Genomic DNA, 26937 nt, shown 5'->3' on the forward strand with positions numbered 1-26937 from the left:
TCTCCTTGGTCTACAGATGGCCACTTCTATCTGTGTCCTCACGTGACCTTTCTTCTGTCCGTGTGCAGAGAGAGGGGAAAATCTCCAGTGTTTCTTTATTTTCTTATAAGGACACTAATCCTAAGGACTAGGGTTCTACCCTGTGACCTCATTTAACCTTCATTACCTACTTAAAGGCTCTATCTCTAAATACAGTCATATTGGAAGTTAAGTCTTCAACATATGAAGGGATGCGAAGGAAGTGGGACTGAGCAGGGCAGGGGGCAAGTGGGGGGGCACAATTCAATTCATAGCAGTGCACAAATGTCCCAAGAAAGCAGGATGCATCCAGGCAGTTCATGAAGGCAAGATACCTACAAAGAGACAGGCAGGGCAGGGTTGGACTCTGAGTGGACACAGACATGAACTGGGTGAATGGATGTGGAAGACATTAGAGGAATTCAAAATTATAGGAACAGATCTACCTGGCCCACTGGCTCAACCCTTACGAGTTCAAGTGCAGAAACCAGATTGCATTCCCCGGAGAACTTCCTGGAAAGAACATCTCCGTCATTTCCTGCATTTCTCTGCCCTTCCCCAGCACCTCTGATCTGTTGCACTCCTATTTGGCTAGCTGCAGGAAAGTGTGACATCATTATAGAGCTGTTTTGTGCAGACAGCCTATTCACATCTGGATGGCTAATGCTGATAATTACTGCACTGGTTACTAAATCTGTCGGGTTTAGGTAAAGTGAGGCTCCACAGCTGGGGCTGCTGCTCGCAGTTTCGCCGGCAGAGAGAGGTGAGAACAAAAACCAAGAAAGGTGTGCTCAGGTGCTTGGGATTGAGTGAAAATGGTTAATTACCAGCCAGTTGTTATCTCCCTGAGTTGGAGTTTCTGGCTAAGGAACTCTCACTGATCACACAAAACATGACAACCTGCAACTTACCTCCACACTAAGAGGGCGGCAGGGACCGAGATGCAGAAACAAGTGTGGAGACGGCCTCTCTGATGCCAGGGCCAAGCCCATATGACTTAGATGCCCTCTAAGCATGGTGGGGGGATAATGCAGCAGGGTACAGAGCAGGCTGGACTTGTTATGGAAAGAGCTGGGAAATCAGGCGTGTCCTTGGGGCAGAGTTTATTTGCTGCTAAGTGAAGGTTAATTTGGGGTCTTAGATTAAGGTTTAAGGATCCATGAACCCCCTAAATTTGCATGGCAACATGTATACAAGTATGTGATTATTTTCCTGAGAAACAAACCCATAGCAGTAATCAGATTCTTGAAAGTTTCAAAAGGGTTCTTTTGATCCCCCAAAGGGAAATGATTATAAGCCGCAACCCCAGACCCCTAGGGACACAGGTTGACATTGGGCAGAGCCCCATAAAAGATTTGAGATCCCTAATGATCAAGACATGATGCTTGGAGATGTGCTTACGTGTGTGTGTGTTGTGTATTTGTCTAGAGGAAGCATTCAGTTGGTCCACAATCCTCAAAGGACTAAGGACCTGAGCTAGTTCCAGGCCCAAGAGCTACAAAGATCGCCTACGCTTAGCTATTTCTTTTCAGAGGACGATCACAGAGACCTGAAAACAGGGCCAAACTAGGCTTGGTAATTCTGCTCAAAACCTGGGGATAACTAGGGCCAGGGGCTGCTTGGCAGGGGGCCTCCATAAAACAACAACAAAACCCCACTAGAGTCATTTTATAAGTACCCAGAAGAGAGGCATCAATAGATGGGGAAACAGTCCTAGCTCCTTCCCTCTCTGACGAAGCATCATCCCCAGGTCCTTCTCTTCCAGCGCCCCGTTCGAGCCCCAGGTTTCCGAAACCCAAAGGCTTTATTCATGGAAGCTCACAATTCATTTAGTAAATCCTCACTGGGCGCCTCCTCGGTGCCAGTCTCGATTCCAGGCGCAAAACAAAGGACTCGTCTTAGAGTGTTACCGACCTGGGCCAGTTCCTGCCCAGCGCACGGGTATTTGGGGCACTGCTGCCCCAGTGCGTTCTTCCCAAGCTTGGCCCGCCAGGGCCCCGGGTCCGGAGAGGCTGAGACCAGCGGGCTGGGGGTCGAGGAGGGGGTCAGCAGTACCCGCGAGCAGAGCGGCGAGGGGGGCTGGAAAGACCAGAGCCACAGGGCCTGCTGGGGGGCCCCGGATTAAGCTGGGCCCCGGCGCTGCGGAGGCGGGGGCACGGCGGGGGCACGGCGGGGGCACGGCGGGGGCACGGCGGGGGCACTGCGGGCGGCGGCGGGCGGGGGCGGGGCCGGGGGGAGGGGCCGGGGGGAGGGGACGCGGGGAGGGGAGGGGCGGGGGGGAGCGGACGCGGGGAGGGGAGGGGCGGGGGGGAGGGGACGCGGGGAGGGGAGGGGCGGGGGGGAGCGGACGCGGGGAGGGGAGGGGCGGGGGGGAGCGGACGCGGCCCGCCGCCGCCGCCGCGCCTGCTCTCGGAGCTGTGCTCGCCCGCCCCCCGCCCCCGCCCCCCGCCCCCCGGGCCGTCGCGAAGCTCCGCTCTCCATACTGAGCAGCCCCGGGAGGTGCTCGGACACGTTCCCAGGCCGGATAAAGATCGGCTCGGCGCTCGCTCCGCAGCGCGAAATCTCGCTCTCAGCTCGCCTCGCGCGGCCGCTCCGGCCCGGCCCGGCCCGGCGACGCCAGCTCGCGACCTGCGCGGGGGGCAGAGCAGGCCCTGCGCGCCGGGGGCCGGGGGGCGGGGGGCGGGGGTCGCGGGGCCCCAGGGCTCGCCCCCTCCCCGTCCCCCTCCCCCTCCCCCCGGCTTCCTCCCCGGGGACCCCCGCTTGCCGCCCGCCAGTGCCCCCAGTGCCCGGCCAGGCGCCCTCGTCTCGCCCTCCCCGCCAGGCCCCGCCGCCTCCTGAAGGTTACGCGACGCAGCGGCGGGGCGCGGGGGAGCGCGGGGGGCGCGGAGGCCGCGGGGGGCGCGGGGGAGCACCGGGGCGCCCGCCCTCCCGCCGCCCGCGCCGCCCTCCCGCCGCCCACCCAGAGCCCGCCGCGCGGGGCCGGCCGGGCCGCCGGCTGCTGCCACCGCAATCCCGGCTCCTAAATCAGCGCGGGGAGGCGTCCCCTCCCCCACCGGCTGCCCGCGCTCGCGGCGCCGCGATTGGCCGCGCGGCCGCCCCCCGCCCGGGGCCCCCGCTCCAGCCGCCGCGCCATTGGCTGCGGGTCTCCGCCAGCCTTTACATAAGGCCGGCGCGCTCGAGCGGAGTTGTATAAAGCGGCGAGCGGCGCGCGGCGGCGGGGCGGGAGGCTCGAGGCCAGCCCGGGACCGGGCCGGGAGCTGGGAGGCGGCGGCGGCGGCGGCAGCAGCGCCCGCGCTCCGACGCCCCCGGGCGGTGGGGCGCACAGGGCCCGAAGGCGGCTCCGAGCGCGGACCCCGGCGTGAGTACCCGCCCGCGTGCCCCCACCCCTCGGGCCGAGAAAGTTTCTCCCGCCCTGCGCGCCCCTCCCGACCCGCCGGCACCGGTGGCGGGAGAGCGGCCGCGGAACCGGGAAGACGGCCACGGCCACGGCCACGGAAGGCGGCGGCGGCGGCGCCCCCAACTTGCCGGGAGGCGGGCGCAGGGCGCAGGGCGCAGGGCGCAGGACCCGACTGGCGCGCCGAGCCTCCCCCGCGGGCTGGGGGCGAGGCGGGCGCGGGGCTGCAGGTGCAGGAGACGCGGGAACGCGGGGTGCGGACCACAGCGCGCCCCGCCGGCGGGGCAGGTGCCGGGGCGCTGGAGGTCAGCGCTTCGGGGAGGGGGGCCCCGGGGCTGCGAGGGGGGCGGAGCGGGTATTTGGGAGTCACCCCGCCGGGCTCAGCTCCGGGCCGGGGAAGCTGCTGGCCTCGACCGGGTGTACGCGGCCGGGATGGGGAAGAGCCCCCAAGGAGCTGGCGCTTCTCCCCCGGGGAAGCCGAGCGCCCAGGCACAGCGCCGGGCGGCAGAGAGCTCCGGACGCAGCCCCGCGAGCCGCGTAGCGCCAGCTGCCTTTGCTGGACCGAGGTGTGGTCTCCTCGCACGCAGCCTGTCTCAGGCAAACCAGCTTCAGGCATTCCGGGGGCGCCGAGGGTCCTCCTCTGCCCGTGGGGACACACACAGGCTTCGGTGGGGCGGCAGGCCGGGCTTGGGGGCATGGCCAACAATGCAGCGCGTCACTTCGCAGTACAGTAGTTGGGAGCCCTGGTTAGTCCCGTTTCTGCAGAAACCAACTCAAGAATCCAAAGTCATGCCAGCCTGGATGAGAGCCTCCCAGAGTGGTCGGGAAATGCTCCTGGGGCTGGGAGGGGGGCACTCCCCTGCCTCCGGGAATGACTAATGAATATTGCTACCGGTGGTGGTGGTGGGTGTGCACCTAGGGTGGCTTCTCTGCATCCCAGGAGATGCTTCAGCTCTCCAGGCAGGACACATTCTTGAGTCACACTTGGGATGTCTTCTGGGATGGGTGCAGGACTTCCCAAGTGAAGCCAGGTGGAAAAGAAGGGGAGAAGGCTCCAAGTCTAGGGGACAACTCTGTAGTGCTGTCTGGAATCAGGGGAGAACTTACCAGGGGAGAGAATTGCTACTGATGGGAGATTTTTTTACCCTGATGACTTGGGGCTGGAGATACCCAAGACTGAATCAGAGCGAGTTCAGAGAGTCATGCTGTACCTCACTCCCAGCGGTGAGGAAGGGGAGATGGAGGATGGAAAAGTGGGAACATGGCGGTTCTTCCAATATAGCTCTTGGAGAAGCATTTTCTCTTCCTCTGACTTAAGAACATCATTCTGGCACCAGGTCCTAAAGTCAATTTAAGAAGCGGTGAAAGTTTAGGGTCTTGATGCTGGCACAGAGGACCACAATTAGAATATTCTGGCTTCCATTTGGCGCTAATAGACTCTGGAGAAGGTCAAAGGCATGCTGCTCAGCTGGGGTGTATTCTTCACCTGTACCCCATTCCTGAACACAATGGGCATCTTGAACTCCTAGGGTAACTGCTTCAGCATGGAGTTCTTCTGTGGGGGTTATCAATCTATACCTGCAAACCCAGCTCCATCCTCAGCCTGCAGTCAACATTTTTCTGCTGCATTTCCCAACACCTTCTCTCCACTGGGGATTTGTGCAATGAGATACCTGCTTGTTGCTCTTTCTTCCCCTCTCTCCATCTGGGTTGCACCTGGTGTTCTGAACCCTGATATTTATTACTTGGCACCTTGATGTTTGCTTAAGACGTCCTATCGCTACACAGGAGTGCCCCTGTGAGTGTGTGGACCAAACGCCTGTGTCATTCTAGGGAGTCAAACCTACACTATGGTGGAGAGAGGACCAGGGACCACAAAGGCGGTACTGTGAAAGTGCTTAGGACAGTCTCCTGTTCTCAGTCTTTTTGCCTGCAGAGGTGATGGAAGGTTAAAGGTGCAGCAGGCTCCTTGGTGTCCAGTAGGGGGCGCCAAAGGCACCCAGCTCAAGACCACTGACATTCCCACTTATTGCCCTTCACTGACCATTGGTAACTAAACACTTTGGGCAAGCCCAGGCCATAGCCCCCAACCCTCACCTTCATGATGGGAGCCCTTTTACCACAGGCTTCCTGACCATCAGGTGGTCCTGTGGCCTCAGGTGCATTGGGGCAGACGCAGGAACAACATTCCAGGGCAGGAGGGCTGGGATTCAGCCCCACCTGCTCTCTGAGATCATTCCTTTTGCTCAGTTCTGGTGGGTCCTTTGAACTCGTTAGGAGAGCATGGAGTCCAAGAGCATTAGGGCTAGAAGGGAGGATCCTTGGAGAGCATCTAGTCCAACCTCATCCCATCCCCAAGACTGGCATGCATACTTAATTTATAGATTAAAAAGCCGAAGCCCAGTCAGGGCAAGTATCTAGCCCAAGGTCACATGGCTATTTGATGATGGAAGACACTGGACTAGGTCTCAGGATTCCCGGTTCTCTACTCAGAGCTCATTCCAATCTTGTGACCTGCTTTTCTTTACTATGGAGATGGACGTGTGTTCTCAGCATACCAGGTACTCATAACTGCTGACATTGGTAAATTAACAAATTTAGTAAATTTGGGGAAATTTTCTCCAAATCAATTATTCAGAGCAAGAAGCAGATGAAGTTATTGTAATATACATATGTATAGAATGTGTACATATGTAATAGAAATTCTGAATTTTTTTTCCTTCTATCTACTGTGTTATCTCATTATTCCAAGCAGTCTTCTAGGCAGAAACAAAGCAACTCCAGTTCTCAGTCCATGCATATAGGAATCAGAAGTGCTCGGTCCCTCCCTGTGGTCTTAGAAGCCCAGCCAGAGCTCTTTCTTTCTTTTACTAGGGCATGCTGGAGTAGGCTCGCCCTGTCCTGCATCACACCACTGCCTGTGGCACCTCTGTTACTCAGATCCTGGGTGAAGTGCAGAGTTCCCAACCATTATTTGCCCATTTCCCCATATTTGCTGCTCCCAGCTCAAGGGCAGAGTCCTAGGATGTTCTATTTTTGCAAAATCCTCGTGTTAGGCTTCTTGGGTGACCTGGAGTATACTACCATTTCCACTGCCCTTTTTCTGTTCTGTGAGTCTGACTGTCGACATCTGAGCTGGGCCCTGGGAAGGAGGCTTGCTGAGTGGCCTGGGGGCCACCCCTCTGTTTCCTCTCCCCACCCTGTTCCTTTGCACACTGCATAGAGCTCCTCTGGGGTCCCCTTGGAGCCTCAGCAGATGTGGTGGCAACCCTAAGGAGGAACCAGTACCAAGAGATGCTTGGTGCCAGGGAAGATGCTTGAGTTTTCTCTGCTCCTTGAGGCTCACAGGCAAGTTTGGTCTTAGTCTTCAGGGGAGGAGGGAGATAGTAGGATTATGTGAACCACCAGGGAGCAACAGCCCCTTCCTTTAAGAGGTGGGGTTCTGAGAGGCTGTGCTTGAGATCTGTGCCAGCTCCTGGCTCTGGCTGAGACCTGCATTCCCAAGGCTTGGACTAGTCTGAATAAGGAGAGGGAAATAATTACATGAAATATAGCTGTAGTACAGGATCTCTGGATTTTTGATTGAATGGGGAGAAGACAGAGTTTGAAAAGTGGCATTAGACCCTAAGAAAATAAGAAGTCACTGCTTTCATGAGCCCCACTGGAGGGCTGATCCTTACCCTACTCTCATCGAGATGGCAGCCCAGTGTAGTAGAAAGGACACAGGCTTAGAATCTGGCTCCCCACTTTCTGGCTTAGAGACCTTGGACGAAGTTCTGCCTCAGTTTCCTCCTTTGCAAAATGGTGAAGCTGGCAACCCCGTGATGAGGGTAGCATAGTGAAGATCAAGGATGATGGTCTTTAACATGCCTTTGCCCTTGGCAAGATACGAGGAGGTATTCAGCTGGAAGGGGATATTATTGCGGGATCACTGGGAACCACACTGTGGCTTCCTTTTCCAAGTAAGTGAGGCTGAGGGTCCAGGTTTGCACATCAGCCTCTGCTCACAGCAACATCTGGGCTGATGGACAAGGCCTTCCTGGCAGGGCTTCCTCCTTGCTTTCTTCCCTCCCCCACCTTGGGGTTCTCATTTTCGGGTTCTGCCATACTTGGGGAAAAGAAATTTTACAGGTCCCAGGATAATTCTGAATGTGATGAAGGGCCCTGAGCTATTGATTCCTAAGGAAGGATCTTTGTGCTGGGAGAAGCCTTCCTTGGAGCCCAGTGATTTAAGAGTGCTGACAAATCCGTGCTCACCGAGCCTCCTGCAGGCTGCAGATACAGGCTTCCAGGCCAGCCAGGGCTCTAGTGAGGGATTTCTGGGGAGCCTGGCTGGTTGCTTAGGGGACATAAACCTGTGAACTTTCCTTAGGAAAAAGTATGAAATCAATTGGTTCATTATCACACCCAAAACACCCTGGACCACTTAGGGCATTTAAAAAATGAGAAGCAACAAAGGACTTGGAGGCTGCATTTGAAAAGTAGAGACCTGCAACAGGTTTAGGGACAAGAAGACCTTTTGCCACTGAACCACTCATGATCTTGACCTTACTGGAGTCCTTTGGCAGTGACTAGCAGGTCCAAAGCATCCCTGTCATTTGAGATGTTCCATTTGTTCCATTTGTCTGGAAACATCTTTGGTTGTCACCACTGGGCTAGGGAGTGCTACCAGCCTCTAGTGGGTCAAGGCCAAGGATGATGCTAAACATCCTACCATACATAGGACAGCCCCCAACAAAAAGTTGTCTGGACTAATTTGTCAATAGTGCCAAGGCTGAGAAACCTGGGCTGGGGCACCACCACACAGAATTGTAGTATGCCAGAGGTGGGAGGGATTTCAGAAGTGTTCTCATCTGGCTTTCCCATTTCACAGCTCAGGACGCTAGGATCCAGAGAAGTGAAAAGACTAGCTAGGATCCTGCAGCAAGCAAGCAGCCAAGCTGGTCTAGAACTCAGATCTGCTGGTCTAGAACTCAGATTTGCTAAGACCCACTTACCCGGACTCTCAGAGATGCTGCATAGATTAAATGTGAGCTGTGAAAACACTTGGAAAATTATAAAGAGACTATTATTAATATTGCTATTATTAAGAATTTGGGAGTTTGGAAAGTTCTATTTCTGGCTGTGCCACTGACTCATTGTGTAATATTGGGCTCATCATCCCCCCACCCCCATGCCTCTCTGAGTGTGTGTGTGTGTGTGTGTGTGTGTGTGTGTGAGAGAGACAGGGGGTGGTCTTAGCAAATAAGTATATCATAATCATTATGTTTAGAGGAAAGTCCAAAGATTTGCCCTTCAAAAACCCTAGCCACTTAAAAAAAAAAAAAGATAAAAATTTTCCTTGAAAGAAACCGTGTTGACTTCGTAAGAAGCAAAGCGTTTTCTTCTTGGAAAAATTCCAGTACCCTGGCCCTGTAAGTTGGTTCCAGCCCAGGAAATCTGATCAACATCCGGAGGAGAAACTGATAGCTTCACAAATGACAAGCGATTGGATCTGTCCCCACTCCCTCTGGGAAGGGGAGGTGGCAACTTCACTCTTTCCTGCTCAACCTTCTTGGCACAGGGAAGTTCTGCAAGGAACCTCACGGAGGGATGGGAAGGCGTGTCATTAATTAGTAAAACCTTGTTTACTTAACAGACATATTCTTAAAGATCTCTTCCAAGGGACATTTTGACATATTACTTTAATTAGCCACAGAAGAATTGCAAGTGCAGAGAGTGTATAAAATGACCCTTCCTGTTGTTTCTAGTTACTGTTATCTTTGTTTGCCCCCAACAAGTACAGTGACAAGGTCACGGGAATCACTGATGAGCTCCTGCTGTCCCGGTGACCAGGGGAGGGACTGCAGGGACTTCATCCCTAACAGCAGCCTCCCCACCTTCCCAGAGCGTGGACCCCAATGGAGGTTCTCTCTCGGCATCCCCACCCTGCCCTATTTTGATGTATGTCTTTAAGGACCCATCACATCAGACAAATTCTGACTCAGCTCTCTATATGGAGAACAGGCCCGGGAGCCAGATCCCAGCCTGCATGGGCAGAGGAGATCTGGCAGGATTGGTGGAAACAGCCTCACTTGGTGTTTTTCACCTGAGCAAGACCTCCACGTGCTCAGGATTAGAGGTAGGAAGTCACTTGAGTCTCTCCTTAGAGGATTAAGGCTACACCCTGGTCCATCCCTATAATAAAGGAGCTAAGCTGACAGGCCCTTTCCATCACCTGCAGACTTGTTGTCGAAGTAATGTCACATTCCCTTTCATTCTGGTCTCTAAGAACAGACTCTTTCTTGGAGATCAAAACCATGTACCTCTCATCAGAGAAGCTATGTATATCCAAGATGTCTTTGGCAAGTGGGGACACAAGAGTCCCTGAGAAGGAGAAACACTGCTTTGTAAGCAATGTCGGGGGAGGCACTGTGTCTTTTGTTCTCAGTCACACACTCAGTGCCTAGCATGGTGCTTGGCATGTGGAAGAGCTCAGTGGGTACTTGGTGGATGAATAAATCAGTGAACATCGGTGGCCATTCTGGGGAAGAGGTGGTTCTTTGTTTGAAAGTGGATCTCCAGACTGGCCTGGATCAGTGAGGGCCAGTTTTCCTTCTGGCTCCTTCTTCCCAGAAGGCTCTAGAACCCTCAAGGTCCCACTGCTCAAGTAGGGATGGAGGAGCCCAAGCAGGGCCCACCCTATGAGATGATGGCCAGCTCCGAACCTTGAGCAAGACCAAGGTTTTCTTCCTCTTTACCACACTTTGGGTGCTTACTCCCCTTCCCTTCTTCTTCCCACCAGGCTGCTGCAAGGAAGCTCAGTGCAGGTTTGCCTCGTTTTAAGCTGAGAGAATAGATGATAATTTGGATTTCCACTGAGGACAGACTAGGGAGTGAATCACTGCTTCACAGAAAGATCCCCAGGGGCATTCTTCTAAATAGCAAGGTCCATTAATGCATTTTAAGTGATTTAGGGGAAAAAAAAAAAAAAACAAGAAACCCTGACCCATAGATTCTTAGGCCTGGAAAAGCACTTTGGAGGTCATCCAGTGCCATGCTGCTGTGCTGCCCCAGGATGCCCATATCCCTTCTGTGAGTCTTGTATTCGGTTTTCAGAAACACAGTCTGTCTATCCTGCACACTGCTGCCCCAGATCTAAAATGCTCTTTCTAAAATGCATGGCTGATCATGTCATAGCTAACTTCAAAACCTCTCTCATGGTGTGACTCCCAGGCTCCTTACCTGGGCATGGCAGGCAGGCTCTAGGGGCCCCAACTGCCACCTCCACCTTCCCCTGTACCCTGCACTTCACACCCCAGACATGGTATTCCAGCAACCACTGCACTTGCCCAGTGCACTAAGCTGTCACACCCATGCTGTGGCCTGTAGATCCCCCTGGAATGAAGCTCCCTTGGAATCTCATTTTTCCTTTTCCACCTGCCCTGCCCACTCACATGACTAGCCAACCCATCCCTCCTATGGGCTGCATCTATACTTTGGACCTGTTGCTGCTCTAAGCTTATCCCTCTGTACTGTGCCTCAGCCCTAATAGACTGCAAGCTCCTTGAGGTCAGGAGCCATGCCTTAGGTGTCATTTCTAACCTGGCCCAGGGGCATCTACTAACTGAGCACGCATGTGTATATCAGTAAATGGAGGAGTCCTGTGTTTGGAAAGCAGTACTGAAGAAGTCAGAAAAACTCCACTGAGCTCCCTAGACAAATTAGTCCTGGAAGCAAGCCTATTCCTCAAAGTATGACAGTCCCAGGCATTCCATTCAACTTTTGGCCACTGCTCCTGGAGCAGGGAGTACCTAGTGGGCCCGGGCTTGACCTCCTGAGCTGCTTCCCTGCATCCCACAAGCAGTGGTTAGCACTATACTGTCTTAGTACCATTGCTGTTACCCTCACGTGCCATGTACGGACCTCAAGGTGGCCTGGCACTGGGCTCAGCACACAACAGGCATCACCTCATTTCATGGGCCGTTTTACAGACCAGGAAGCCTGCCTCGTGAATAATGCTCATGAAGGAGCTGCCGCGCCTGAAGTACCAGGCTGTGAGACTCCATTTGTCCTCTCACTTCCAGTACCCTGTTTCATTAGCCTGCCAGTCTCTTGGGCCCCTCCTCAATGGGGCCCCTGAGCTTCTGTCTGCCTTTTCTGGAGCAGGACCATGTCTGCTTTGTGTCTGTGCATGCGGCTGTAGGAGGAGTGGGGTGCTTTCCCTGAGCAGGGGGCAAGAGGAGGAAGCCTTCTATTTTCTGGGTGCTGGGGAAGATGCAGAGGACCTGGTGGCCCCTGGGATGGGGAGGTGCAGAAGGTCTAGCATGTGGCAGTGCAGAAGGACCAGGACACTCAAGGTGGAGGGACTCCTTGGCAAGTGCTTGCCATGGGGCAAGCTTGGGGCTGCTTGTTCCCAGCTATTCTCGGGTGAGCCCAGTGCCTGCTGTGGTGTGGCTGCATGGGGACACGGGTTGAATAAATGACCAAGTGAATGGCATCTCCGGGCCCCCATTTATCTCTCCTACTTGGGCACAATATTTGCTTCCCAGCTGGAGTCCCAGCCCCCAGCTGTACCCTCTGTGGCTTCCTCCACAACCCTTTGCCACAGTGCTCTTTCTAACACACCCTTCTAGCCCGATCATTCCCTGGGTCTCTCTCTCTGGCTAGGGTGGCTCACCAGGTGAAAGGAAAGGATAGTTAGCAAGTATTGCTACTGTCCAGGTGAAAGGTGGAGTGGCAACCTCCAGCGATGGGGATGGAAAGACTGGGCAGGTTTGAGAAATATTCATGGGGCAGAATGGGTGTGGTGATCCAGTGGTTGGTTGTAAGGAAGAACGAAGAAGCAAGAGCCAATTGTGATACTGGATTTCCAACCTTGAGTACAGTGTTGGGATTTAAAGGGGCCCAATGAGTAGCATCCCCGTTCCCTACTCGGATTTAGGACCAGCTGAAAGATTGTAAGGGGGAGGAAGAAGGGAGGAGAGCGGCAGGCCTCAGGCACCATCATCACAGATACAACTATTTGGAAGGCCAGGCTTCAGAGTGGGGTCTGTGGGGCACCTGCCACTGCAGCCCTCACTGTGGAAGGAGTCGGGGGAAGGCCTGGGGCTGCCTGGCCAGCCTCAGCACAGGATAGAGTGGCCTCTGCAGGGAGGCATATCAAAAAGGACTGCTCTTCCCAGTTCTTGCACACTGACCAATCTGTGACTCCCTGCTCCAGCCCTCAGGACAAGGACTTGGGGGAAGGAGGGAGGCCAGGAATGTAGCACTAGCACTGAAGATTCTCAATCTCACACTACTGATGCTTTGGTCTGGATATTTTTCCGTTTTGGTGGCTGTCCTGTGCACTGTAGGAAATTTGGCAGCATCCCTGTCCTCTACCCACTAGTTGCCAATAGCACCCCGTTTCCCTAGTTGTGACAACCAAAAATATCTCCAGACATTGACAGGTATTCCAGGGGGCAGGTGGAGGAGCAAGATTACTCCCAATTGAGCGCCATTGCTCTAGTTAAATGGAAGATCCTCTGGATGGCAACCTTAGGAGTGAGAAAAAAATGCTTCCTCCCAACTCATGATCCAGGGATCAGGGCCTTTGCTTTTTGTTGTTGTTTTGTTTTGTTTTAAGATGTTATTTATTTGAGAGAGAGAGAGGGAATAGCAGGGGGGGGGAAAGAGCAGACTCTCTGCTTAGTGGGGAGCCCAATGAGGGGCTCAATCCCAGGACCCTGAGATCATGACCCGAGCTGAAGGTAGATGGTTAACTGACTGAGCCACCCAGGTGTCCCTGATTAGAGCCTTTGAATAGGCAGTTCTGAAAGAGCAAGTTGGGTCCTGGGTCCTCCACACCTTTGGGTCTGCTCTCTGGATCCTCTCCGTTCTCCCCTCCTGCCTCTCCTGTCCAGCTACCTCTTAGCATCCTTTAACTTAACTTGCAATGACACCACTCTACCTCTTCAGAGGCATTCCCAGCTCCCTGCCCTGCCCCCCAGCTCCTTTAGATATCTCTCTGTGCTCCCTCCTCCCCAGCACCCCTCACCCTGTACTGCAAATGTTGACTAAGTTTCTCCCAGTGACCTCAGCAATGCCTAGCAGAATCCCAGGCTCATTGAGGGTCCACAGGGAGTGTCACTGTGGGTAAATTAACCAAGATAACTTCTGTTAGCTCTTCTCCAGAGATGGTTCCAGGCACTCCTGTGGGGCTCTGTGCAGATTTGGGGGCTCAGCCACTGCAGGGCGGAGTGCTCCTGCTGCTGCCATTCTCCCTGGAGCCTCTGCCCCCTTGCAGTGTCTGCAAAGGTTCTGTGCTCCCTGCTCATTTCTAACTTCTGAAGCATCCAGGGCTCTTTTGTAGAGCAAGACTCTGCCCTCCTACAGTGTCTGGAAAGGGTCTGTGCTCCCTGCTCACTCTCACCATCTGAAGCATTCAGGGCTCTTGTTTTGTGAGAGCTCGGGGTTGTGTCCTTGGCTCTTTCAATAATTGCTAAAGAACTGCTTACCCTGGAAATTGCCCTGGAAGCCTCTCCCCACAGCTGCCTGACCCCACTCCGAGATCTGGGTTGCTTGGTTACCAGTTTTCAGACCCAATTCAGGAAAGTCCCAAGGCCACACAAAACTGAGTTTGGCTGCATGTGACCCAACCCACAGCCAATGTCTACAGACTAACTAACCTAACACTGTGTGAAAAGAAAGGAAACGAGGAGTGAGCACTGCGCTGTCTGGCCCCCAAGAGGTGTACACTAGCTCACCTAACCCTTGAAACTGTGGTGTGTCATCTGCTTCCCAGATTACAGATGAGGACACTGAGGATCTGAATAATTGAGGAACAGGCCCAAGGTTACTACCTAGTTTATAGAGGGGGTTGAGATCCAAATCCAGGTCCCTGACTCCAGGCTTTGGGATTTTTCCCCCTTTTTATCCTGCTGAGGATTGTTCAAGGAGTTTGCTTATAGAGCACTTTAAAAAAAAAAAGTATTATTACAAAGCAATTCTTCTCACTGCCTGAACCACAAGTCCTACCATCCCTTGTTCTTGTCAAGCCAGACCCTCCTTTACCCCCTCCCCACGACTCCCCTGCGAATAGCCCACATTCCTTACTGGGGCCCCAGGTACTCTGGCCCTGCACCCCTCTGCCCGAGCTCTGCCTTTGGTAGTCAGCCTCTCCTATCCCAGGCTGCTCTACCCTGAAAATCCTCCTTTTGCACTCACGTGCTTAACCCACTACTCCTCGCCACTCGTGTGCTCAAATACATAGTAGGCACTTAATATCCAAGCCATTCAAGAAAACAAAAAATTTCAGTTCAACCTACTTTTTAATTCTATTTTTAACTTCTCCACACTCTCCCAAAAGATTCAGATGTTCACAGTGGTGTGACAGGAGGTTTCCCGAGTCAGCCGTGTAAAATGTGAGGGCACTGCGGGTGCTGGCTGCCCTTCCGCTACAGGCAGTACCAGCCTTCTCTGCTTTCTGCCCCAAACTCTATCTCCCCTCTTCCTTTGACATTCTCCAGCTAAGTAGGTTTTCTTCATATATTTCAACAAGCTGGTGGGGAATCTTAGCAGCAGGAACATTTTTCTCTTTAAATCAGATTGTAGCTCCCACCTCAGATATCTGAGGACCGTGAGTCTAGGGCAGCGGTTCCCAACCCAGGCTGCCCATCGGAGTCATCTGGGGGGCTTCTAAAGATACACAGTGCCTAAGCCCTACCCAATTAAATCAGAAACTGGGTGAAGGACCTGGGCCACATCATATTTCTAGAACTTCCGGGTAATTCTATTGACCAGGTAAGGTTCAGAACAACTGGTCTAAAGCCTTGCTACTAAAAGTAAAGTCTGCAGACCAGCAGCATAGGCATCATGTGACATTTTGCTAGAGTGAAGAAACTCAGGTCCCACCCCAGACCTACCAAATCAGAATGTGCATTTTACAAGATCTTCAGGTGATATGTCAGCATGTTACAGTTTGAGAAGCATTGCTTTAGGGAAAGAACAGTTTTTAAATAACTGTATGACAAGCTGCAAACAATTTCTGCTGACTCACATTATCATTTAGACATATTCCTTTGTACATTTAACACATGTTAATTGAGCACTTACTAGTATCAGGTGCTATGATGGTTTTTAAGAACACATTGGCATGCATCTCTATCTTAGCCTGCAAATTCCTGCCCATCCCCCATTTTCTCTAGGCTGTAGCCTTTGATGGAACCATCTCTTTTCTCCTTGACCTCACCTCTCTCCAGTTCCAACCCTTCCCCTCTTTTCACTTTTTCATAAAAACTGGAGTCAGAATCCTTCTTTGTCACTTCATATCAAGTGTGGTGAATTAACTTTGAGCTGAAGACAGTCAGTACTTTGAGTGTGTAAGGATAAACTGAGCCTGGAGCCCTGGGAATTGCCTAACCTTCAACTGATTTCAGCTCCTTAGATCTAGAGACAAAGAAGATTCTTGAACTAATCTTGTATCTTCACTGTAGTGTACACCCTGGTTTCTTGACTGGGAGCTATAGTATAGAAGAGCCTTGCTGTTCAATGTGTAACTTGCAGACCAGGACCATTGGCATCACCTGGGAACTTGTTAGAAATAGAGAATGTTGGACCCTACTACACAGATCTAGTGAATCAGAATCTGCTCTTGAATAAGATGTGATTCATATACACATTAAAGTTTGAGAAGTACTGAAGCACTGGTATAGAACAGTTTCTTAAATTTTGCAACATATTATAATTACATGGGGACCTTTTAAAAATTCTGATGTCCCTGCTGCACCCTACACCAGTTAAGTGAGAATATCTTGGTATGAGATCTGGTCTCTAAATTTACCACTTTAACCATTTTTAAGTGTACAGTTCAGTGACATTGAGTACATTCACATTAGTGTGCAACCATCACCACCACCCAGCTCCAGACTCTGTCAGCTTCCCATACTGAAACTCTGTCTCTATTAAATGCTAACTCCCCATTCCTCCTCCCCCACAACCCCTGAGGACCAACATCTATTTTCTGTGTCTGTGAATGTGACTACTCTGGGTACATGTAAGTGGAATTATAGTATATATCCTTTTGTGACTGGCTTATTTCACTTAGAACAGTGTCTTCATGGTACTTCTGTGTTGTAGAGTGTGTCAGAATTGTCTTCCTTTTTAAAGGTTATAATATTCCATTCTTTGTGTAGACCACGGTCTGCTTACCATTCAGCTGTCAATGGACTCTTGGGTTGCTTCCACCATTTGACTATTGTGAATAACACTGCTGTGAATATGGGTGTACAAATATCTGTTTGAGCCCCTTCTTTCACTTCTTTCTGGTATAAACCCAGAAGTGAGATTGCCAGATCACATAGTAATTGTATTTGGGATTTTTTTTGAGGAACTACCACACAGTGGTTTCTGCAATAACTGTGCCATTTTACCTTCCCGCTAGCAGAGCACAAGGGTCTTACTCCTCTACATCTTCACAAACAACTGCCATTTTCTGGGTTTTGTTGTTTGTTTGCTATATTGATCCTAATGGGTATGCGTGGTATTATTGTAGTTTTTATTTGCATTTCCCAAATGATTACTGATGTTGAGCATCTTTTTACATATTTATTGGCCATTTGTATATACATTCTTTGGAGAAATGTCTGTTCAAGTCCCTTGCCCATTTTTAATTGGGTTGTTTTTTGTTGCTGAGGTGTAGAAACTATATATTCTGGGTATTAATCCCTTATCAGATAGACGATTTGCAGATATTTTCTCCCATTCTGTGGGTTGCCCTTTCACTCTGTCAATAATGTCCTTGAGGTACAAAAGTTTTACATTTTGAGGTAATCCATTTTAACCATATTTTCTTTTGTTGTCTGTACTTTTGATGTCATGACCAGGAAATCATTGTCAGACAACAGTATTCTTTAAAAACTCCCCCCAGTGATTCCAGTGTACAGTTCCAGTTGGGCAATGTTTCTCAAAGTTTGATGTGAATTTGTGACACCGAAAATATTATTAAAATGCATATTCTTATTTATTAGTCTAGGGTGGGGCTCAAGATCCTGCTTGTTAACAAATTCCTAGCTGATGTTGATGCTGTTGTCCTGGGGACCAGTCTGAACATCCAAGGTACAGAGAAATACCTTCAGTGACCTCTTTCATGTGAGCCCTGAGAGTAGAAGGCAGATATTTTCCAGACCTTTTCCTGAGTTTCTTTACCACAACTGTTTCCTGATCTGCCATGGAGACAGGCTCACAGCCTCCCCTCTAACTCACAGCTGGTTCTAAGCAGCCCAGGTAGGTGCACTGGGTGCCCTTGACATAGCAGAAGAATAACTTGTAAAGTACATCATCTCCCCGCCCCTCTCTTCCCCTGTCCCACTGGGGAGGCCATCAATTGGTCTGCTCATGTGGGGTGATTTCAGATTCCACACTAATGATGGTCTGGCTTTGGCCTCTGTAGGGGAACTACTGTAGAATCCTGCTGAAAAGCTGTTTTGTTCAAAATATGTTTAATGTGCTCAGAAAGGAAAAATCACACAGGTTGGTCTGAAGTTTATAGAAGACACTAGAGAGAAAAACTGTTGAAGGTCTGCTTCTAAAAAAAAAAAAAATCCTTTAATTCATCATAGAATTTGAGCTGGAAAGAACCCTTAGAGTCTCTCCCAAACTCTCATTTTAGAGAAGAAAAGCTGGCACTCAACAAGGCTGTGACTTGTTTGAGGTTACCAAGCAAAATAGAGTTCAGCCCATACGTGTATTACTTCTTTTTAATCTCGCTTTGGGTTATTTATCCAGAAATGGTTAACACAGAGTAGCTACCTCTTTCATATGGCTCCTTTAATTAAAAGTTCACTTTTTCAGGGCACCTGGGTGGCTCAGTCAGTTAAGCATCTGCCTTTGGCTTAGGCCATGATCCCAGGGTCCTCAGATTGAGCCCCTGCCCTCTCTTGTTCCTTCTGCTTGTGCGTGCGTGCTCTCTCTCTCTCTCAAATAAATAAATAATCTTTTTTTTTAAAGTTCACTTTTTCACAGAAAAGGTAAAAAATCAACAGGCTGGATCATGGTTCATACCCCTCCTGGCCTTCATTACAAAATTTCTAACAGTTGCTTGTATTACTCCAATCAGACCTGCCTCCCTGGTGGCAGTGACCCAAATTGCAGGTATGGTGCCTGGGAGGGACTAACTAGCTTCTGGAAGGTATACCCAATGCCATTTTCCTTTTCTTTGTCCATTGCAGACCTTGTAATCTGATCACAGTACTCTTTCAATCCACTGCCAATCAATTGGATCTGGCTCTCAAGTTGAAACTCATTTGTTGTTCTTACAATAGAGGTCATACCCTGAAAAGACTAGTGACCTTCAGATCCACCCTACATTTCAGCATGTCTACGCTGATTATTAAATACTCTTTAGCTTCTCATTTTACCACCAGCTGCTCATTAATCCAATTAGAAGTTTCCTTTATTCAACCAAACTTCCTGCAGAGTTGCTTAACTCTCATAGTGATGTGTTTGCCTTCAGTGGTTAGACAGCCCAGTAGATGACACTGTTTTGTTCAGACATCTCCATAATTTAGATTTGACCTCACTCTGATAGTGCAACACCCAACTTGTGCCATATGAACATCCTGCAAGATGTTAGTTTCTGCCCTGGGGTGGGAGCCCTGCCCCTGGGTCTCTCCCCAGCCTTACCAGCAAGGTATTAGGGAGGCTTCTGAATCATGTTTGACCATGAAGACAGTGCCTGGGCCCTCGTGGGTTTCTGGGTCCTGAATGGAGGCGAGCTCATTTGCTGGCAAGAGCGTCTGTCTCCATATGGAGAGTCAATTTTTACGTCTTCTGTTCATGAAGACATCAGCCTCACTCAGCCTTGCTCTTGGCTGCCAGACACACTGGCCTGCCAGCAGGAAAAGTTCCATGAAGAAGGGGTCTGCTGCCTTCTGAAGGCAGGAAGGCACCACTTTGCCTGCAGGACTGGACCTGCGCAGCCTTCATGGGACTTGTTCCAGCAGAGCCTTTTGAACACTCTGTGAGTTCTGATTCCAGGCCTGCAGGCAGAGTCTCAGGGTGGTGCCATCTGTAGCTCATGCAAAGTGGGGGTGGAGTCCTTCCACCTCCTTGGCCATTCTCATCAGTCTCCTGGGTACATGCCACCAGCTCCCATGGCCCCAGGCTGCTCGGCAACACCCTGAGTTATGTTAGAGATATAATAATGAATTATACAATGGATTATACATAATTAATTTATAATAAAACACACACACAATGGTTTAATTTCTCCAAGTGAATGATACGCCACCCGCCAGATCCTGCTGGAATACATTCCCTAACTGATCGCTTCCTGATTTGGAGATGATGGCCAGCTGCCCTAGGGAGGGACGTTGGCCAGAGGAACCTGCCAATTCCCAGATTCCCTCCAGGCTACCTCTGGGGCATGACCCATAGAAGGATAATCCTTCACTGCCTCTATTATTGTTCTAGACCAGGATACCCAATAGGGGTCTGTCTCACTCCACCCCTGGACTGTTAAGAGTGGTTATTTTCTTCATTCCCCCAATCTTTCAGAGTACGGAAGATCCCAGTGTATTTATACTCAACCATTCCTTCCTTCCTTCATTCACTCAACAAATATGTGTTGAGTGCTTATTATGTGCCAGACCCTGTCCTTGGCTTGGTGTGCATAAGTAAGCAAAACAAAGATCTTTGCCCTGGTGGAGCTTACATTCTAGCAGAGGGAGGCAATAAATAGCAAATATAATGAATAAGTAGATTATACAGTGGTAGGTGCTATAGAAAAAGAAAAAGCAAAGCAGGATAAGGGTGATCAGGTGTGATGTAGGGAGGCTACAGTTTTAAACACAGTGGTCAGGGCAGGTCTTAGGGAAAAGTGGCAGCCTAGGAATGGCCACGCCCTCCATGAACAGCTGGGAAAGGCACTTCTGTGCCTATTCTGGGCTGTTTGGTTACATATTTGGTAACATTTTTAACTTTTGGTTTCAGATGTTCAGGATGTTACTGTTCTTGCTGTTGCTGTGGCTTCTGCCCCCCACCGAGGGGTCCCAGCGTGCTGAACCCATGTTCACTGCAGTCACCAGCTCGGTTCTGCCCCCTGACTATGACAGCAACCCCACCCAGCTCAACTATGGTGTGGCAGTCACCGATGTGGACCATGATGGAGATTTTGAGATCGTTGTGGCAGGGTAAGTGCTTCCCACCCTGAGTTTGACGGATACATTAGTCAGCTTTTGTTGTGATAAGGCTGAGTAACGAATCTCAAAAGCCAGTGGCTTGCAATACTCAGATTCCCACTCACTTCCCACTCACAGGTCTTGGCTGGGCTCAGCTGGGCCTCTGGTATGCTATGTCCTTACCTTTTGCTAGAGCAGTGAGAGGATGGAGGCTGGAGAATTTTTCAGGAAGAGAATCTGAATGCTCTGCTTCAAGGCTTTCTCTTCATATTTTTAAGTCTCCTTCGTTATGCAAGGAACACTTCTTTAGCAGGGGGACTGTAGAATCTCTATGTCGGAAGGGCTTAAAGGTGATCATTATGATCGAGGGGATACTCAAAGCTGCCTTTGCAGGGCATTTCCCATAAGACTAGGCAGGCAGTAATTGTCCCTTTCAAAGAAGGGAGGATGATGGGAATTCAGGATAGCTAAACTTCCTCTAGAGCATGTGGCCCACTGCTCCCTTCTCTCTCAAGAAGCAACATTGTGTAGTACGAAAAGCATAGGATTTGGAGTCCAAATAGCTTTGAGTTCATGCCGTAGATCTACAACTTCCTATCTGCACGACCTTGAGTCCGTCCCTTACTCCCTGAGATTCAGGCGTATCTTCTATAGAAATGGGAATGATTGTAGTGCTTCCTTGTTCTGAAGCAACAGCAGGGTGTTACATGCACCAGGCATTGTCAGGTCTGCCAGTAACCATGGATAGGTGTTATTTATGGAGCCTAATATGTGCCAGGCACTGTGGTGCTAAGCCTTTCAATGGCACTGTCTTCTTTAATCCTCTGGACAACATTATGAAGTACAGAGACAAGAAAAGGAAATGAGATGGGAAGTGAGCTGCCCTCATCAATTACATGGGACATGCATGGGTCAGGATTTGAACCCCAGGGCTCCCTAACTCTAGAACTACTGAACCACAGTTGTGCAGTTTTGTTATCACTTCAAAAATCAGTGGATCAATAAAAACACAAGGGCCTGTACTCTTCATTCTGAGAGGTCTGAGCTTTTCTGGCAGCCCTGAATAAAGTCGCTATTAGGTAACACTATTTGTAGCAGTTGCATGTAACTGTATAAAGCATTTACCTTGTAATTGGAGCACTTGGGTTTTTTTTTTTTAATTTTTATTTATTTATGATAGTCACACAGAGAGAGAGAGGCAGACACAGGCAGAGAGAGAAGCAGGCTCCATGCACCGGGAGCCTGACGTGGGATTTGATCCCGGGTCTCCAGGATCGCGCCCTGGGCCAAAGGCAGGCGCTAAACCGCTGCACCACCCAGGGAGCACTTGGTTTTAATCCTCACTGTACCACCCAATAGTTGCAAACCTTGTTCACGTTACTTAGCTATACAGTGCCTACTTTTCTCATCCCTAAAATGGGCATATTGAAGGCTATCCCCACCTACCACACAGGACAGTGGTGAGGATCAGCAGTGATGATGTATAGAAAAGATACTTTGTAAAGCACACTTCTTCCATTTATTAATTTCTTCTACCCTGTGAAGAGTAGAGGTACCCAATTCTAGACCTCTTCGAAGTCTGGATGAGTGTGCATCATCCAATGGAACTTTCCATGATGATGTAGATGTTCTACATTGGTGCTGTCCGATATGGTGGCCACTAGCCACATGTAGCTGTTGAGCACTTAAAATGTAGCTACTATGACTGAGGAACTGAATTTTTAATTTTTTTCATTTATATTAAATAGCCACATTGAAATTAGCATCTGTCTGGGCCTTAAGAAGGAAAAATGAAAGAGCAGAGTGTGATAGAAAAAAGAAAATCAGAAATGGTTGTAATGACCCTTGTTGCCTGAGGTGACCTGAGCAGCTTGTCTGCTCTCAGTGCCGTGAGGATCCAGTGTCTCTCTGAATCAGAGCAGCTCACCTCATCAAATCCCGCCTCCCAGAGACCTGTCGCATTTCTGAAATGTTCTAGCTGGCCCTGCCTCCCATTGGATGGCACCAGCCTTTCCCACCTTCTGCCACCCCTCCTCCTCCGGCAGACCCTGGGAGCTGACAGAGGACAGACAGGATGGTAAGGCAATCATCCTTCCCTCCTCCTGGGCCCCCTACAAGTTACTGCGGTGAGTGTGCTCACCCTTCACCTTGGACATGGGCTTCAGGTACAACTCTTCATCACACCCATCCTTGGACGTGCCTGGGCTGCCACTGCATCCCCTGAGCATGCAGCTTCTTTCTTTCCAAGAGCTAGGCATTCATTTCCTCTGTCTTTTCCATGAAGTCCCTCCCTCTCTCTCCTCCAAGGAACTCAAGAAATTTGCTTCTATGTCCTCTGTGTTAGGGAGGCTAGACCATCCTTTGTAGTCAGCTCAGAGTAGATAAGATAAGCCCGTCTAGCTTGCTGCTGACTGTGGGGCCTGCGGCACTTTGGAGTCCTCCTCAGGAAACAAAACTCAGACTGTCCTGGGTGTTCCTCCTGAATCAGCCAGAGATCAATCAGGGAGAGACCTTTCTCTCTTGTCCCAGGGAAGGGTTGAGCTGGGCAGGCCCTGTCTGGGGAAGTCTGGGCTGCCGAGTGTTCTTTTACAAGATGATATGGCCACTCCCAGCAAAGGAGAAGGCTTGCATGGAGGACAGGATGGTGAAAGTGGGCAGCTTCCCAGCTCCAGGTCAGGCCTTCTTTGTGGCTGTTGTGAAGCATTGTGAATTCTCAGAGCATCAGAAAGACACGTTCTAATTTAAGTACCAAAATACATTCCAAAGGCAAATATAACTTTCTATTATCTTCAGCTTAGGATGATTTGTCACTGTCTTCTTCTTTGGGCTGGATAACCAAGGGTTGACTGTATAGACATATTTAAATTAGGACCTTGGGAGGTCATTTGGTCCACCCCTTGCTTTCCAATAAAGCCATACCTACAGTGCTTGGAAGCTCCATTTATTTAAAGCCTTCCAAGAGAATGTGTGCAATCTTTTTGTAATCTAGCTCAATTACTTATGTCAAGAATCTATTTGACAAATCTGAATCCCTCATATTAGAGTTTAATAAGCCATTTCTTTTAACTTTTGCTTTGCTCTTGCCTTTGAAGATATAAACCAAATGGTCACCATTCTTTCAAATAATGACAGCGAGGATCACTGCTCTGCATTTTATTCTCTGTGGACTTGGCCACATTTCTGGCTTTGACTCTTACTCTCTGTCATCTACCCTATACCTATATCTAACTCAGTTTCCCTCTCTGTTTGGTTGTAGACTCTGTTTAAGAATCATGCTGCAAGAGTGAAATTTCTAAAAATTGAATGTAAATACCTTTACCTGGGGCACCTGCGGTCCAGCTCATGACAGGCCCACTCTGTATTATCTTACAGACCTTTCCATTAGCTGGTCTCAGAAGGCATTTACCTTTGTGACCCCTGGGATAATGGCCAGCTCTTCAGTTTATCAGGCACCATGCACTTGAACTTGTCTTAGATTTGTTGACCTTGTAGTGTGTCTGACTTGAGCCCTGTTGCTTTGAGTATTTACTTTTTGAATAGGTTTGTTTTGTTTTGCTTTTTCGGTATCCTCGTTCTGGGTATTGATGGCATTGATTTTGAGCATGTTGCGGGTGAGTTTGTGTTGTGTTTCAGTTTCTTGAGTTAATTGTGATGGAAGGCATGTGCGTGCATCTGACTCTGGGAGGAGCAGAGAATGACCGCCCTTTGTTCTGCGGGGATGGGGGAGGGAATGGGCTGGCTCTGCTCCTCCGCCACAGCTGGGTGAGTGCCTCCGCATATGGAGGGCTTATCTGTTGACCGGCAGGTGCATGATTGCGGTCTGTGCATACAGTCTCCTCCCTGCAGGGTGAGGGGAGGATTTGATCACCCCAAGAGACGTTCGCGCACGCACAGACCATTGAGGATCTTCAGGACTGGTTCCCTGGGTAAATAAAAAGCTCAGTAGCTTCCCCTTTTCTCAGTGGAACTAAACACCCAATCTACAGTCTCACATAGTCTAGAAAGGAATTCCTGTTGGTGTCAATCTTGCACAATTCCTTTAGAGCAGCTTTTGTTTCCTGGGATATCCCCAGAGGTCTGAGATAACCCCCTTACCCTTTCAGTTTCCAACAGAAGTTTTGCTCAAATGGAAAGATTGTAGTGGTTGTAAAGTTTAAATCACAATTTAGATCAGTTTTTCTACACAGAGCATTCATTTGATAAAACCTTGTCGCATGCTTCACACTTGGAAGGGTTTCATTTAAAGGGATGCTACATATCGTAAAGCAGTGTTTCATTTTGTTCTTAATTTTGCAACTATGTCAGAAAACTTTTTTAATTTACTAAAGTTAATTGAATTATTTAAAAGGCAAACTGTATTCAATTACCAGATTAATCATAATCATATAGGAGATATTTTGCCATTGTAAATAATAAGAACAATGATAAAGAATGAGATATTTATCTATGATTTAACCAAAGCAGCATTTATGTGTTTTATCATAAGTATATATAGCATAGATAGAGATATATAGTGTGTTTAGTGGGTATAGATAGTAGATAGGTAGATAGATGTAGTATCCATGTAAATATATTTAGATATATGTAGTCTCTATAAGTGTATATGCATATACATCTACAGACATTTAACAAAATATGAAAAATAGTTTTGAACTTCCTGTCCTAATTGTTGCTTTGTAAAACATTTTAATAGATTTGATCAGTTCTGACAACTTTAAAATGTTAAACTATGTCATTCAGTTCAATTTATCTTTCTCTGTTAATTTAAAATATATTCTACAATTTGATAACACTTAAATGTGTTTTATTACCCAAAATTCTCACAATATAGATGAAAGTAAAAATCCATCTTTATAAACCCCTCACTCCTACTTCAAACACATCCTAGTCCTCTCCGAGAATAACAGTTTTCAGTTTGCTGTTTATACTTCTAGAAATTTCTGTGTTACAGATGTGTTCTCAGGTTGCAAATACATAATTTTTGGAAGAATCAAACTGATACAGATTGTTCCAAAACTCACTTTTTTCACTATATTGTATATTTATTGTTCATATATATAGATATAGTTTATTTTTTTAAGTTGCTTAGTGTGGACATGCCACATTTGTTTTGCCCCCCCTCAAGTGACATTTAAGCTGTCCCTAATCTGTGACCATTGCAAACAATCCTGAACTACACATCCTTACCCACATATGCAAATATTTTTCTGGGATAGATACCAGGAAGTGAAGATGTTAGGAATGCTATGTACATTTTGGATCTTAAAAAATATTGCCAAATTGTTTCCAATCTCAATCTTTTTCTATTTATTCATAGCCTAGAAATAAAAGGTAAGTTTGGGGATTATTGAATCCAATAGCTATTTAAACCCCTACCATGTATATGGCCACGTAGGCTCCAGGGCTTGCACTTGATCAATTTAGATCTGATAGTTCCAAGAAGGAAAAAGCCTATTCTACATCTGCAAAAGAAGCTGCCGCCGTTAAAAACCAGATTGAGGAACTTCAATACTTTCTGATTCAAACTGCTAAGAGGACTTCCTCTAAAGTCTAGTCTGCAAAAATATATTTCTTAAATGGTTCGCCCTTCACCCCGAGATTTGTTGTCACCGGTATCATGGTAGAAAGATTGCGGGGTGCCAGCTCTTTTGCTGTGGTTAAGCATGGACTACCCCTGATTTTGAATACTAATAAGACATGAGCTAGAACAGGAACCAGGGCTTTTAAACCCATTCCTAAAACTTTTCTAAAAAGGTTACTCAGCGGTGCATACCAGGTTTTCCAGAGATGTCTCATTGGTGCATCCGAACTTCCCTCTTCCCAGAAGCAGTGGACAAAAATTCTACCCTGCACACCAAGTCACAGCCTCTCCTGACAGCCCAAGGGCCTGAAGCCCCTTCATAGTTACCTTGCTACACACTCCCCACCAGAGGGAGGTGACAGGAGGTATGGTAGGCAGAAAAATGGCCTTCCAAAGATGTTGTGTTCTTGTGCCCACAACCAGTGAATATGTTATCTGACAAGGCAAAAGGAACTGTGCAGATGTGATTAAGTTAAGGAACTTGAGATAGTGAGATGATCCCAGATTATCCGAGTGGGGCCCAATGTAATCTCACAGGGTCCTCAAAACTAGAAAAAGGAAAGCAGAAGAGGAGGTCATAGTGATGTGATGTAAGAAAGCCGTAAACATACCATTCCTGGCTTTGAGGATGGAGGGAGGGGGTCACAGGTAAACTCTAGAAGCTGGAGAAGGTGAAGAAATAGATTTACCCCTTAGAGCTTCTAGAAGGAGATGATTTCAACACAGACCAATGATGGACTTCTAACACACAGAAGTGTAAGATAATCAATGTATATTGTTTTATGCCACTAAGTTCGTGGCAAGTT

General features: G+C 49.0%; 1 protein-coding gene across 5 annotated transcripts in view; it reads left to right on the plus strand.

Moving 5' to 3' along the window:
• The first annotated feature begins 3227 nt into the window (after positions 1 to 3227).
• The window catches only part of CRTAC1 (cartilage acidic protein 1), a 155946-nt gene continuing 132236 nt past the window's right edge, over positions 3228 to 26937 (plus strand). For 3 of the 5 annotated variants that reach the window (XM_077878080.1, XM_077878079.1, XM_077878078.1), the window contains exons 1-2: positions 3229 to 3376; positions 20363 to 20562. In XM_077878080.1, coding sequence (XP_077734206.1) covers positions 20363 to 20562 — 200 coding nt within the window. In that variant the 5' untranslated portion in view covers positions 3229 to 3376. Of the gene's footprint in view, positions 3377 to 20362; positions 20563 to 26937 lie in introns of all 5 variants that reach the window. The other 2 variants (XM_077878076.1, XM_077878077.1) reach the window with 1 other exon arrangement.

The sequence above is a fragment of the Canis aureus genome, chromosome 29 (assembly GCF_053574225.1).
Source record: "Canis aureus isolate CA01 chromosome 29, VMU_Caureus_v.1.0, whole genome shotgun sequence".
Lineage (NCBI taxonomy): Eukaryota > Metazoa > Chordata > Mammalia > Carnivora > Canidae > Canis > Canis aureus.